Below are 14,279 nucleotides of genomic sequence, written 5' to 3'. Positions count from 1 at the left end.
CCACTGTAGCCTGAACCACTCAGGCTAAGGACCAGGGCAAATTCCTCAGGCTGACGTTGCATGATCACTCCAAACCCATCAACAACCGGGAAAGCAGAGGTCCAGATATGAGGGATAAAGGTTAGGTTTATGGAGCATTTACTAGTTCCGGGTACCGCGTTGAAATGCTTTACAAAATGATTTTACCGAAACTATGTAAGGTACGTGAGCAAATGGGGGTGTAGAGATATCTAGGAACCTGCCCAAGGTCACAGAGTTAAGTCCAGGTGGGGCTGGCACGAGACCAGGGGGTGGGACTCCACGCCTGTCAGGTTAGGGGAGCCGGCTCCGGAAGGGCTCAGGGGAGTCCTGGGGGAGCCAGCCACCATCCTGCCCCCGTACCACGCCCTCTGCCGGCTGGGCTTCAGGCCCGCCGCTCTGCTGCAGACCCCTGCAGCCACGCCGCAGCGTTTTTATTTACTGCAAAACGAACACGACTGTCCCCCACACATGGCCACCCCCGGGAATGCACCCACGTTCCAACACACGCATATACGGGTCACGCCGAATCCTCTCAAAACCCGTCCTGAGGGCGGAGGGGCTGCGGAGCGCCAGGAGAGGAAGGGTCCCTCCCGCTTCCAGGCCGCCGGTAACTATGGCAACGGCGGAGACTCCGCGCCGCGGCGGAAAGGCGGCACATGCCGTGTCCACGCGGGGCGCGCATCTCCGGTCCGAGCCGCTGCCCCCCATCTCGCCCCCGCCTGGGTGGAGTCACGGCGCCCCTTCTCAGGCCCCCACTCCCCAACCCCAGGAAGCCCAGCTTCTTTCACGCTCAACCGACGCGTAGCTGGGGGCTGCCCCCTTAGCGCGCACAGCGCCGGGAGGTCCCTACACCTGCCTCGCAGTCTCAGTGTCAGACTTCCGCAGTGCCTGTGCCTCTGGGGCGAGATCTATCAATCCTCTGATAAAAGGGTCCCCGCGAAGGAAAGAGAAACCCATAGGGACTTTAGGGGACCGTAGAGGTACTGGGGAGCCTCTACAGCCGTTTGTGGATTCTGCCTGCATGCACATGTAGGGCACACACATTCCTAGTGTCTGCCCGCACAGATCTGTGTACCTGTGGTGGGTACACACGTGTGCATGAATTGCGATGGTCTTTAGATACTGCAGTGGGAACCCTGACCCCTTCTTCCCTGCTATCCCCACTGGGCAGAGGAAGGTGACAGGGTGTGGGGGGCTGGGGGATGGGTGTTGGGAGCCTAAGGCTCAGAGAGGGGCAAGAGCTTGGCTGAGGTCCCCACAGCAGCAGTGGAGCTGGATCAGTTCAACTCCACAGCTCACCTGCTATCTTGGTGGCTTCCTGAAGGAGGAGGGAGATGCAAGAGTAGGAAACACTTGAACAGGAGAGGTAGGGAGAGCTTCCTGGTGGAAGGGAGGGAGGGGCTGCCTGAGTGAGGGCAGTGGTCCGGGGAGACAGTGGGAAGGTGAGGCTGCTTGGAGCTAAGGCCTGATGAATGCGGCTGGGGCGAAGGTGGACAGGGGCTCAGCCTAGGCTGGCTGCAATGACTGGGGGAGGGGGCTGCTGAGGCCCCCTACAAAGCACACACAGGTCTCTTTGTCCAGCTCAGCCTGGGATGCCTGAGGCGGAGTCTGGGCCAGAGGGAGGGGGCTGCACCAGGGAAGCGGACAGATGGGGACGCCTTGCGGGGTCCCGGAGCGGGCGGCACCGTCTGTCAGCACGAACTTCTCACCCGCGTTTACCCAGCTTCCTGGCGGCTCTGTGCGCACGCAGGCACACACAGGCACACACATACACAGGCTCCCTGGGGTGGCACCGTCTGTAGGCCTGAACCCCTCCCCTGTGCCTGAGTGTTAGGCCTGGCCTCACCCCTTCTCTGAACGTAGATACCTAGATACATGCACAACCAGGGACCCACAGAGATATATGTGGAGAAAGAGACAGGTGCAAAAATAGAAACCTACATGTGCGTGCAGAGGGGCACCTGCAGTGACAAGCACCTGTGGAAACAGACTCACGCAACCAGATCCAGAGGGAGAGCGCGCAGAGACGCAGAAACACACATGTGCAGACATGCAAAGATAACACGTATGCTGACACACGTGTCCCTGGAGACGCATGCAGGGACAGAGCCAGGAAACGCAGACAGGGACGCATGAGGGGACCTCGCGGGTGGCAGGGCTGCTGGTTCCCCCAGCCCTCCTGGCACTCTAAGGAAACCAAGGCTGCCTCGGGCCCTGTCCCTGAGGCAGCTCCATCCTTAGCAAGGTCAGGGCCAAGACACCCCCTAGCAGGTGGGAAGGGCTCCTCAGACCCGCAGGTTCCCACACTCTCCCAGAGAGCCCCACCCCACCCCCAGACTTCCAGGCAGTAAGGGGGGCCTGGGGAGCTTTGGGCTCCCTTCGCAGCTTTCAGGCTTGATTTTCAGCTTTTTCTAAGAGAAAACTCCCACCTCTTTTAGCACTCAGATTTCATCAAACTTGGCATCTTAAAAGCCTGTTTTGTTTTTGAGTCTGAGCTGTTTGGGGCCTGTCGGCAGCATAAGCTAGCCGAGAACAGCCAAGCAGCCGAGGCCTCCCCCTTGCGGTCCCCCACCTCCAGGGCTTCCCTGGCACCTCACAGGGCTCTACACAACCTGGTTGGTGAGGCCTCCCAGCCACACACACCCAGGTGAACCTGGGCACTGTCTCCAGGCCCATACCCCTTCCACATTCCAGCTTCTGGGCCCTGATCCACAGCGAACTCTTCCTGGGGTCCCCACCTCAGTCCTACTCCAGGACGACTCTTTTGATCCCTTTACTCCCCTAGGTTCAGGCCCAGTCCCTCCAGACCACTGAGAGCCTCCCACTCACTCCTCAGGTCCCTGCAGCCCAGCTGCCATCCCCATGGCTTCCTGCCAGCGTGCTCACCAAGGTCAACCATGACTCCATGGAGCTAAGTCCAAAAGACGCGTCTCATCGTTCATCCTGCCTGACCTCTCGACAGCACCCCTCCCTGCTCCTTCCAGATGCTTTTCTCTTGACTTCCTCGGACTCACCCCTACCTCTCAGACACCTCCTCGCCAGATTCCTATGCAAACTCCCCTCCCAACATGGAAAGCTAGCGTCTGGGGCTCCATCCGGGCCCTCTTCCTCCCCCTTGACTCTGGCTCCGTAGGATTTGCCATTTCTCCACCCTCAGAACTGCATCTCCAGCTCCCTCAGAGTGCCAGTCCTCCTTGACACCCCTACCTCCAATGCCTGCGCACACGCGATACAACGGATTTCTAAGTGGACTCATCAGCCTGCCCCTCAAACCAGGTCCTCCTCCCATACCTGAACCTTAGAAAATAGTACTGCCATCTACCTGGCCCAGAGCCAGCGACCCCAAGTCTCCCACCTCCCCAGTCCCACAGGTGGCCAGGCAGGCCACCACTCTCTCTAAACTGCATAAAACCCAGCCTCCCTTCCTTCCCTACCCACTGCCTGGGTTTGGGCCACTACCACCTCTTGCCTGGGCTGCAGTGCTGCCCTGGCCTCTCACTGGTGTCCCTGTACCCCACTCTGTACCCCCAGGGACCTTTCTGAAGCATAAATTTTATCAAGTCATTCCCCTGATTAAAATCCTCTTTCCCCTGGCAACCAGAGAGAGGGGGCACCTCACCAGGGATGGGGAAAGGACACACACAGGGGCATTTAAAACCTCCGACTTGGCTAGCTGTCCCCGGAGGTGCTGGCTCCGCTGTGGTCCTGAGGCTGGGGGAGATGGCAGTGGGCGAGGGAGCCATGGGCACAGCAGGGCCATGTAAGCACCCGTGACCACAGGGGTGGGAGGGGCAGGCTAGGCACAGGGAACGTGTCCACTGTCTGTGGCTAACAGAAGAGGCAGGCGTACTGCCCACCCCACAAGTGGACCCATTCAGAAGGGAGTCTGCTTGGACCTTGAACACAAATCAGAACTAGAAAAAAATGGGGGATCCCAGGTACCAAGAAACCCAGAGCCTGATCTTCTAGACCCTCCTGGCAGTGCCCACCTAACTGACACCTCTCCCACCCCCATGCCTGGGGCCCAGATCTCTCCAGGAAATGGTTGCAGAGCCTCGTATCTGCATGGTTCTGAATGCGACTACAGTCACAATGGGGCTGGGGGTGGGGGTGGAAGGACAGGTCACAGATCCCACAGTCACTGGGCCAGAAGCACTCTGGTCACACCTCAGCTGCGAGAGGAGGAGCAGAAGCTGGCCTGGGTTCTAGGTGCTGGGGCTCCTTCTACACCTTCCATGGATGCAAATCAGGGAGGCGACAGACCCAGCTTCCTCAAAACAAGCCCATGACCTAGACACGTATGCAGGCAACAGGAAGGGGGCACCTCTTGCCACCTAAGGAGTCATCCTCTGCCTGGTAGCCCTTCACCCAAACTCCCCACCCTCCTAAGTCAGGCCTGGGCCAGGGAGAGATGACTCCATGGGAAAATGCCCACCCACCCTGAAAACACAAGCTTCTGTACCGGCCCCGCTCCAGGTTCAGCCAGCCCAGGACCGCAGGACAGGGTCATATGTTGCTCATCAGCCCTCATGTCCCTGGGGCTGTTTCCAAAGGGGCTGTGGGTAGGTGGGTGGGGTTCAAGAGGGCCTCCATCATCCTACAGTCCCAAAACCAGGGTGAGAACCGCTGAGGAGCCTGGGGGTCCCAGCCCAGCACGGACTGCCCGCCTCCCCAAGTCACGACCCCACATGCCTGACAGCTGGCCTCCCGCAGGGCCTATCCAGAATGAAGGGGGCAAGGCCAGGCACTCCATGCGGGCACCTAGATTCCTGTGTGGCCTGAGCGGTGTGGTCCTGGCCAGTCAGCAGACATCAAGGCCAGGTGGGAACAGGTGAAAGGGAGCCTGGGCTCGATGAGGGGAGGGGAGGAAGAGGAGAGAGTCCCAAGGTCTGGGCAGGATCCCTATCTGGGGGCCCCTCCCTTCTGGCCTGGCTGCAGAGGAACTGCTGAGGAGCAGTTCTCAGAGGCACTGAGAACAGCTCAGCCTAACCACTCTGCCCCACGTCCATCTCTGTCCAGCTGTCTTGGCTGACCGACAGCTCCGAGCAGGGATCCTGTGGGGTCCAGGAGACAATGAGGCCAGACACAGCATCTCTGGCCTCCCATAGCACCAGACCGACCGCACACACTCAGCCCAGGCTGCTTGCTGCACACCCCTCCCCTCGCCGCAGACACAGGCCATAAGGTATACACCACCTGCTGTACACACCACACCCCCCACACACTGCCTGATGTGTGTACGCACAAGCACGTGTGCATGCACACGCACGCACACACACACGCAACCGGACGCACGCCCCCTGCTTTATATACAACCCATAAGGCGCACACAGCCCCTAAGACTGTAACACCACACCACACACCTCACACATACTGCCTTACAGACAGCACAAAGGGCACTCACCACACGCAGGGTGCATGCTACCTGCTGTAGCCATGACCACGAGGCAAATGCTGCCTCCTGAACTCGGGGGCCCCAGAGCCAGGTGCCCACCACAAAGTCAGAAACGGCTTATCCCTGCTCCTCGGCCTCTTCCCTCCTCCTTGCCCCTCTTTCCCTTCTCCTCCTCCTTCTTGGCCCTTCCCGAACCTGCCCAAGTCACCAGGGCCCTGACCACACCTCTGCTGTCTGGCCTCCTCTGGGGCTTTCCTGACCACAGTACCAGTATCGCCCGGCTGGAACCCACTGGCCCAAGTGAATCCACAACCTCCAGACTGAGCTCCAGGACCCTCCCGGCTTCCCCACACCCTGGAGGGAAAGGCCAGGAAGCAAGGCCCTTCTCCCCTCCCCCTCCACTCCCCCTCCCTCGCGAGGGAGAATGTCAGATTCCTTGTCTCAGTGGCGGCAGCGGGCGGGTTGGAGGGGGAGTGATTCAGCCTCAAGAGTGCGGCGTGAGAAGAGCTTTTCCTGCCATTACCCGGCGAGGGAGAGACTGGTGTGCTAATGGCTTCAATTACCACTCAGACAGGAACACTGGGCGGCTTACCCCCAGCCAGCTTGTGCTGGGTACCCCCACCCGGTACCCAGCGGGGCCTAGGGGGCGGGGAGCAGCCGGCTGGGCATCACAGGGCAGTCGGGACTCACCGGGACTGGCAGTCCTGCCCAGAGAGCTGGCTGCAAAGGCCACGAAGTGGGAGGGGTGTGGGGTGCTCTCGGAGTGTGAGGGGAGCTGGGCACAGCACAGAGCAAGGCAGGGCAGGGCGCTTGGCGTGGACTCGTAGGCCTGGGAGGCAGCAACCCCTCACCTGAGCCAAGTCACCCTAGAGAGCCCTGGGCCACTCCCCTGAAGAGCCCAGTGTGTGGTGAGCCACATGCAGTTTATGATGCGGGTAAGGGACTCAACCTTTATTCCCAGGCCCCAAGCCGGCTTCATCCTCTCCCCAGCCCTCCTCCCAGGAGTGACCCTGGCTGTCTTCTGGCCGCAGCCCACAGCTGTAGTCACACCATACTTTCACCCAACTCCTACACACACCCAGCTTCCCTGGCCAGCACAGGAGGCCTGGCGCGGGAGGGCGGGGCTGCTTTCCTCTGGCCCCGCCCCCTGGCACCTTTGAGGCCTCCCACTCCCCTCCTTTCTGCCATGCCCAGAGCCAGACGGTCAAGGTTATGCAGACCAACATGGTAAGTCAGCATTTCATCTTGCGGGTGCTGTGTTTCAGGAGCAGCAGGGGCTCATTCAGGCCCACAGCTCCATCTCGGCTGGGCCAGGCGCCCGGGTAGGGCCCTACACGCTTCCCAACCTCATAAGACACCTCCCACACCGAGAAGCACAAACAGACCCCAGACCCCTGCTACAGAAACCCTCATCCAGGAAGGCCCCTCTAGAAGGACAGACCCCTGCAAGTCTGAACCCCCTCACCTCAACTCCTGCAAGACCACCCCAATCCTCCTCAACCCTTTAAAAGATAAAGCTGCCCAGGGCAGAGGTGGGGATAGGACAGTGCCAACAGAGGACTTGAGGAGAGCAAGGGCCAAAACTGGGGTGTAGGGGCTTTGGGGGGACTTTTCTTCCAACACTAATAAGAAGGCTCTCTTTCCCTTAATATGAGGGCCTGAGAGATGCCCTCTGGGGTGGGAGCCACAGTCTGGCCCTTCAGCCACCTCCCAAATGCCAGGGCAAGGCAAATGGCTCGCGCTGGGGCAGACAGCATCAGGAGGGAGGGTAGTGCTGAAATACCTGTCCTGAGGTCATAAGTGGGGAAACTGAGGTCAGGGGTGGCAGGGAGCACCCTGAAAGCACTCAACCATCAGGGATCTTGGCCCAGGGCCTGTCCTCTGGGCCCCTGCCCCCCACAGGAATGGATGGTGGGGGCTGCATCACCCAGATGACGCCAGGCAGCAGAGACGCCAGGTCCAGCCAGCTCGCACATCTGGGCCTTGGGATGTGCTGCTTCCAGCCCAGTAGCAGCTACCATTCATGCTGGAATCCGGCAAGATGCTTAGCTCCTATTCAATCCTCCCAACCGGCTTGGCTTGGGTGGCAAGTACTATGTCCCTATTTACAGATCGAGCAAATGAGGCTCAGAGGCATGGTTACTTGCCTGAGGTCACAAGGTGAGAGAGTAAGTGGTCGAGAGGCCCTGCTCTTAATCACTGTCCTCCACTGCCCCTCTAAGCTGGAGGGCCCTGCCCCGCCTCGCAGCAGACACACAGTCACAAGGGAGTTACTGAATGGACGTGCGTGTGAACACATAAAGCCACAACGTAAAAATGGCCAATACGAAAAGATGTTCAACTGCTCTGTAATCAAAGAAATGCAAATTAAATTGAGATGCCATTTTTTGCCTATTAACTTGGCAAAGACTTGTTAAAATGATAATTCCCACTGCTGGTGAGGATAAGCAGAAAAGAGGCCCCTCTTGTGCCCTGTTTGGTGGGAGTGTAAACCGACACAGTCTCCTGGAAATACTGAAAAGGCTTAAAATCGCATGTGCCCTTTGATCTAGCAATTCCACTTCCATGCATCTAGAATAAGGAAATAATCAGGAAGGTGAACACATCTTATCTGCAAGGAAGCGTATAGCACCTTATTTATAAAAGCAAAAAACTGGAAACAACATATGTGTCCAACAATAAGGGAGTGGCTAAATAAATTAGGGTACTTGCATGTGACACTTACCCACAGCCATTAAAAATAATGATGCAGAAAAAAATGGCAAGGAAGATGTTCATGAAATGATTTTTTTAAAAGCAGTCCACAAATCACTGAGCAGAATGTAATCCTGTTTTTGTTACATATATCATGCATGCACAGAAAATGGAAATAACCAAAATGCCCCTCTAAGCTGGAGGGCCCTGCCCCGCCTCGCAGCAGACACACAGTCACAAGGGAGTTACTGAATGGACGTGCGTGTGAACACATAAAGCCACAACGTAAAAATGGCCAATACGAAAAGATGTTCAACTGCTCTGTAATCAAAGAAATGCAAATTAAATTGAGATGCCATTTTTTGCCTATTAACTTGGCAAAGACTTGTTAAAATGATAATTCCCACTGCTGGTGAGGATAAGCAGAAAAGAGGCCCCTCTTATGCCCTGTTTGGTGGGAGTGTAAACCGACACAGTCTCCTGGAAATACTGAAAAGGCTTAAAATCGCATGTGCCCTTTGATCTAGCAATTCCACTTCCATGCATCTAGAATAAGGAAATAATCAGGAAGGTGAACACATCTTATCTGCAAGGAAGCGTATAGCACCTTATTTATAAAAGCAAAAAACTGGAAACAACATATGTGTCCAACAATAAGGGAGTGGCTAAATAAATTAGGGTACTTGCATGTGACACTTACCCACAGCCATTAAAAATAATGATGCAGAAAAAAATGGCAAGGAAGATGTTCATGAAATGATTTTTTTAAAAGCAGTCCACAAATCACTGAGCAGAATGTAATCCTGTTTTTGTTACATATATCATGCATGCACAGAAAATGGACTGTAAGGAAATAACCAAAAGTTAATAGTAGAGGTAAGATAAACAGGCGATTTTTATTTTTTCCCATGTGATATTTTATACTTACCAAATATTCAACAGTGAACAGGTATTGTTACTGTAATTTTTTTTTAAAAAGCAACAATCAATGCCATATTTTGAAAATATAGGCAGACATATTCAGACTGATGACTCCATCATGGCTGGTGGGGGGGCGATCGTGTCACTCTCTATTTGTGGCTTCCTATGTCCCCAGGAAAGTGTTCATTTCTCAACCTGGTCTTGTGTCATCTGCTCTCCAGTCTCTCCAGGCTCATGTTGAATTACTCTTCCCCGTTTCTCTGTGTCCTCCAGTGACCCCCCCACCCCAAAACCAAACGGAACCACTCAGAGTCCCTTGAAAGCACCATTCTCTCCTGCCTCTGGGCCTGGCACATGCCGATGCTACTCCCCTGCCGAGGCCCCCAAGCCAACTCCCACTTGTCCCCAGGACTCAGACCACAGCTCCCTTCTACGCTGCACCCTGCCCCCAGTCCCCTGGGCCACACCCGCAGGACTCATTGGAGACTGAAGTCTCAAGGGCAGGACCGGGGACTGAAGTCTCAAGGGCAGGACCCGGGTCAGATAACTCGCAGGACACAAGGCAGCACTAGGGAGTGTTTGTGAATGAATGGAGGAGCCTCGGAGTGAGAGAAGTCATTCAAGTCCACCTACAGAGCCCCAGCCTCCAGCCTAGGGCCCTTGCTCCTAACAGTGACTGGGAACACACCTCTCTGAAGCCTACTGCCAGGTTTCACATGAAAATCACATCCACTGCCACGAGTCATGTACCCCAAGCGATATGTAGCTGCAGCCCCACACCTCAAGTCAGTCCCCAGACCCACCGAGCAACATCCCAGCTCTGCAGAACACAAAGACACGAGGCACACAGCGGGCTTTGGCACAAGCCAAAAATCCAGTGACCGTCCCTGCCCACCACTGACCTTTGCTGACCCCAGGATGGCCAGTAGTTTTCCTTTCCATAAAAACACCCCAGCCCACGGTGGGGACGGCCCTGGCTGGCTGGCTCATCCCTGCATCAGTCTCCACACCCACCAGGCCCCATCCCTCCCCAGCACGTACCTTCGAGCACTGAGAGCTTGGCACTAGTGTTGATCTCTCCCAGACTGTTGGTGGCCGTGCACTCATAGATGGCTTCATCTCGCTGCACCCGCAATGGCTGGATTCGCAGCACGGACCCTGCCCCGTCGTCAAACTCAATTACCTGCCGCAGGACAGACACGTGGTCACAGCCTGCTCAGGACACAGAAGCCTGCTCAGGGTCAGCCATCCTCTCACTGCCAAAAGGCCCCCAAGGAGGGAGACCAAGAGCAGGTGAGGTAGGACCAGACCCCAGAATAAGCAGACCTGGAGCCCCGCCTGCCCCTTCCCACCCGAGACTGTACCTCGAAGCGCTGGGAGCTGACTTTCTTCCCCTTCTTCATCCATGTGATGCGCGGCTTGGGTTCCCCTGTGGCTTGGCACACGAAGGAGGCCACCCCTCCTGACAGCCCAGTCTGGTCCTCAGGGACCTTAATGAAGACAGGTTTGCCTGGAGAGATAGAGACACCAAGTCATCATGGCACAGTCACCGCCGACATGGCCTCTACCACAGGGGGCAGGCATGGGGTGGGGGGCAAGAAAGATCTATAGAGGAAATAACAGTAGCGACGCCTAACCCTTATGCAGTGCTTCTCATGTGCCAGGCACTCTTCAAAGAGCTGTGAGCACATGAGCTGGGTGCTACACTCATCTGTGCTTATAGCGAAGGAAGTCAAGACACTCAGAGGTTAAGGGATTTGCCTGACATGACAGCTGGTTAGTGGCAGAGCCAAGATTTGAACCAGGCGACTGAGTCTGGAGTCCATACGTTAACTGCTACACTCTTCTGTCTCCCATCCCCCCATCAATTCCAAGCTCTAGGACAAAGGCATGCTGAGAGCTGCTGGGAGCAGCCCTAGCATCTCCCCTGGACGCGTCCCTCCCCAACTGCTCTCCACCAGGGTGATGGTACCTCCATCCACCGCCAGGCTCAAGCCAGAAACCGTCACTCCACCTCTCCCCGGCCCCCACACACCAGCAGTCCTGAAGGCCTACACATTCCACCTCCTAAGTATCTCTGGATGTCTTCCCAGGTGAACGTTGTCCTGTAAATCTGCCCTCCCCACCCGGCTCCCACTGGCTGGGTAATCGCCTTCTGATGGCCTGGACGTCTCCCCAGAGTGTCCACAAAGAGGCAGGGGGAGGGGGAGAAGGGAGGGGGCTTGGACACTGTACTGCCATGCCCACCCATGTCACCTTGATACACACACCAGGGCCAACCTGGAATCCCACCACCCAGGGTCACAAGACCCTGGAAACCCGGCCTTCATTGAGATGTAGAAATGCCTTGCTAATCCTGATAGCGGATCCATTTCCTATTAATCAGACCAATGAACAGCTCCAGGAAGGCTGATACCATGAGAAATGACATTTCAGACCACCTGCTCGGTGCCGATGAGCCCAGGCCTGGTCTAGTCTCTGGAACAAAAACATGTTTGTTCAATGATGATAATCCCACTCTGCACCAGGTACTTTATCTCATTTAGTCCTTCACCATTGTTAACCCCAGTTTAGAGGCACAGAGAGGTCGAGTCACTAGCCCAAGGTCACACATCCAATTAGCGGCACAACTGAGATTTGAATTCAAGCCTATATGACTCCAAGACACCTGCCAGAAACAGTTCACACTGATATAGTTGGGGGCCTTGTCAAGAGCAGAGTCAGTGAGGTGGCAGGGGCCAAAGCCAGACCAAAGAAGGTCAAGGAGCAAGAGGTGAAAAAGTGGAAAGCAGAGTAAAGTGACTACTTAAAAAAGATTGGGGACTTCCCTGGTGGTGCAGTGGTTAAGAACCCACCTACCAATGCAGGGGGACACAGATTCGATCCCTGGTCCGGGAAGATCCCCACATGCTGCGGAGCAACTAAGCCCGTGCGCCACAACTACTGAGCCTGTGCTCTAGAGCCCACGAGCCACAACTACTGAGCCTGTGCGCCTAGAGCCTGTGCTCCGCAACAAGAGAAGCCACCGCAATGAGAAGCCTGTGCACCGCAATGAAGAGTAGCCCCCGCTCGCCCGCAACTAGAGAAAGTCCACACAGCGACAAAGACCCAACACGGTCAAAAAAAAAAAAGAAGATTGGCTGTGATGGGGAAGATAAAGAGAAGATGGCACCTGGAGGACGGATTGAAGGGAGGTTTTTACATTCTTGTTTCTTTTTTTTTTTTTAAGGTTTATTTATTATTTATTTAATTTATTTTTGGCTGTGTCGGGTCTTAGTCGCGGCACACGGGATCTTTGTTGAGGCGTGCGGGATCTTCGTTGTGGTGTGTGGGGGCTTCTGTCTGGTTGTGGCGTGCGGGTTTTCTCTCACTAGTTGTGGCGCACAGGCTCCAGGGCACGCGAGCTCTGTAACTGTGTCACGGGGGCATAGCTGCCCCACGGCATGTGGGAATCTTAGTTCCCTGACCAGGGATAGAACCCGCGTCCACTGCAGTGCAAGGTGGATTCTTTGTCACTGGACCACCAAGGAAATTCCTAGTCTTGTTTCTCTTTTTCCTAAAATGTGAAAGATAATATTTATTTATTTATTTAATGCTGATGGGAAGGAGCCAGCAGAGGGAGAAGGTGCTGATCCAGTGGAGAGAAGAGGGACAGCAGATGGGGCAGAGGGAAGGGTCTGGGGGACCACCAGGGTCGGGAGTGACAGCTGCAGGTACAGAGAGCTGGGAGGGCTCAGCCTTGCAGGGAGCAGGGAGGGGCCCATCTTACCCAGCAGCCCAGGGTCCAGTGGGCTCTGGAGGTTTTATGTAATTGTTAAGAAAGTCACTCACCATCTCTGAGCCTCATCTGCAAAATGGTGCCAGTGATAGGGATCTGTGCAGACGAAATGTGATGATGTCTGCAGGCTGCTTGCACAGGCTGGACACGTGGTGGACCTTGCCTGTGGGCAGCCATCACCCTCAGCATCAGTAGTATTATCACCCCCGTTTTACAGATGGGGAAATGGAGGCCCAGAAGGTTAAACAACAGACAAATCACAGACTGATCTGGAGTAGAGCTAGGGTTTGATCCAGGATTCCAAATCCTAAGCACATCTTACAGCACCCAGGGCCTCCCTGGGGGAAGGAGATGCGGGGACCTACCTGACTGCTCTTGGAATACCCAGAGCGGGTGAGGGCAGCGTTATTGGGGAAACACACAAACCTGCTGGGGACCCGAGGGGTACGGGGACATCACAAAGGTTCAGGAAGCCTCAGTTTGCCTCACCCTTGCCCCGACTGCCCTCTGAAGGGGGTTCCGGACTCTCCCAGTCTGCAATTGTCTGCAGAGCCTGTCCTCTCAGTGAGATCCTCTCAGATAGGACGCCCCTGCCCGACTTGGGGGTGGGGAAGAGTCTCCTGCCCACCCCCCTGCACACTGCACGCCCCTCCCCCACCCCTCCAGACAGCAGCTCCCTGCTCTCCTTCTGCACTGCCATCACCCTCTCTCGACTGGACACTCCACCAACCTAACCAGCTGCGTCCCTAGTCTCTATTCAGCAGCCAGAGTGAAGCAGCAGCCTCTTCCCTGATCAAAACCCTCCAAAGGCCTCCCAAGATTTAAATCCCAAGATTTAAACTCCCGTCATGATGGAGTTCAGACCTGGAGCCCTGCCAGGTCTCGTCCACTGGATAAACAATGCCCGCTGCGCCTCAGGGCCTTTGCATAAGCCGTTCCTTCTGCCACAAACCTCTTAGACTACCTCTTTACCCACTACCTCCTATTCACCTTTCTGATCTCAATTTAAACATCATTTCCTCAGAAAACCTTCCTTGGTCCCCCTGCTGTGGCCCCCACCTCCACTAGCTCAGTTCTGGGTTTTAGGCTCTCTGGAGACTCCCGCCGCCTCTCTCACAGCACTGCTCATGGTTTGTTACGTACACGTGTGAGGTTATTACTTTCTCCACACTTTGGAGGAGTATTTAATTCATGGCTGCTTCCCGACAGAGAACAATAACCCTGAGTAGGGCAGATACCACGCCTGCCTTGCTTCTCCCCCGTCCCAGCGCCCAACCCCATTCCTGGTACAGGGGGGTGGGGCGGGCAAGTGAAGGTGACCTGACCACAAAGGAAGGCCTGCAGAGGATGGAGACCTCGGCCCCTCACACACCACACTGGGGAGCCCCTGCTGCCCGCTGGGGAGAGAAGCCCTGGGTGAAACTCCTGCCTCAACGTGTCAGCTGCAGAAACCAGAGGCTGGAACCTGCT

The 14,279-nt window shown here is 56.0% G+C and overlaps 1 protein-coding gene across 2 annotated transcripts in view; it reads right to left on the bottom strand.

The window, feature by feature from the left end:
• PTPRF (protein tyrosine phosphatase receptor type F) overlaps nt 1-14,279 on the bottom strand; it is a 93,080-nt gene that overhangs the window by 52,429 nt on the left and 26,372 nt on the right. For both annotated transcript variants that reach the window (XM_024744740.1, XM_024744741.1), the window contains exons 4-5: nt 10,396-10,541; nt 10,073-10,214 (exon numbers count right to left, since the gene is read on the bottom strand). In XM_024744740.1, the coding sequence (XP_024600508.1) occupies nt 10,073-10,214; nt 10,396-10,541 (288 nt within the window). The remainder of the gene's footprint in view (nt 1-10,072; nt 10,215-10,395; nt 10,542-14,279) is intronic.

The sequence above is a fragment of the Neophocaena asiaeorientalis genome, unplaced genomic scaffold (genome assembly GCF_003031525.2).
Source record: "Neophocaena asiaeorientalis asiaeorientalis breed wild unplaced genomic scaffold, Neophocaena_asiaeorientalis_V1.1 scaffold478, whole genome shotgun sequence".
Classification (NCBI taxonomy): Eukaryota; Metazoa; Chordata; class Mammalia; order Artiodactyla; family Phocoenidae; genus Neophocaena; species Neophocaena asiaeorientalis.
This window is presented reverse-complemented; position numbering and strand designations above follow the sequence as displayed.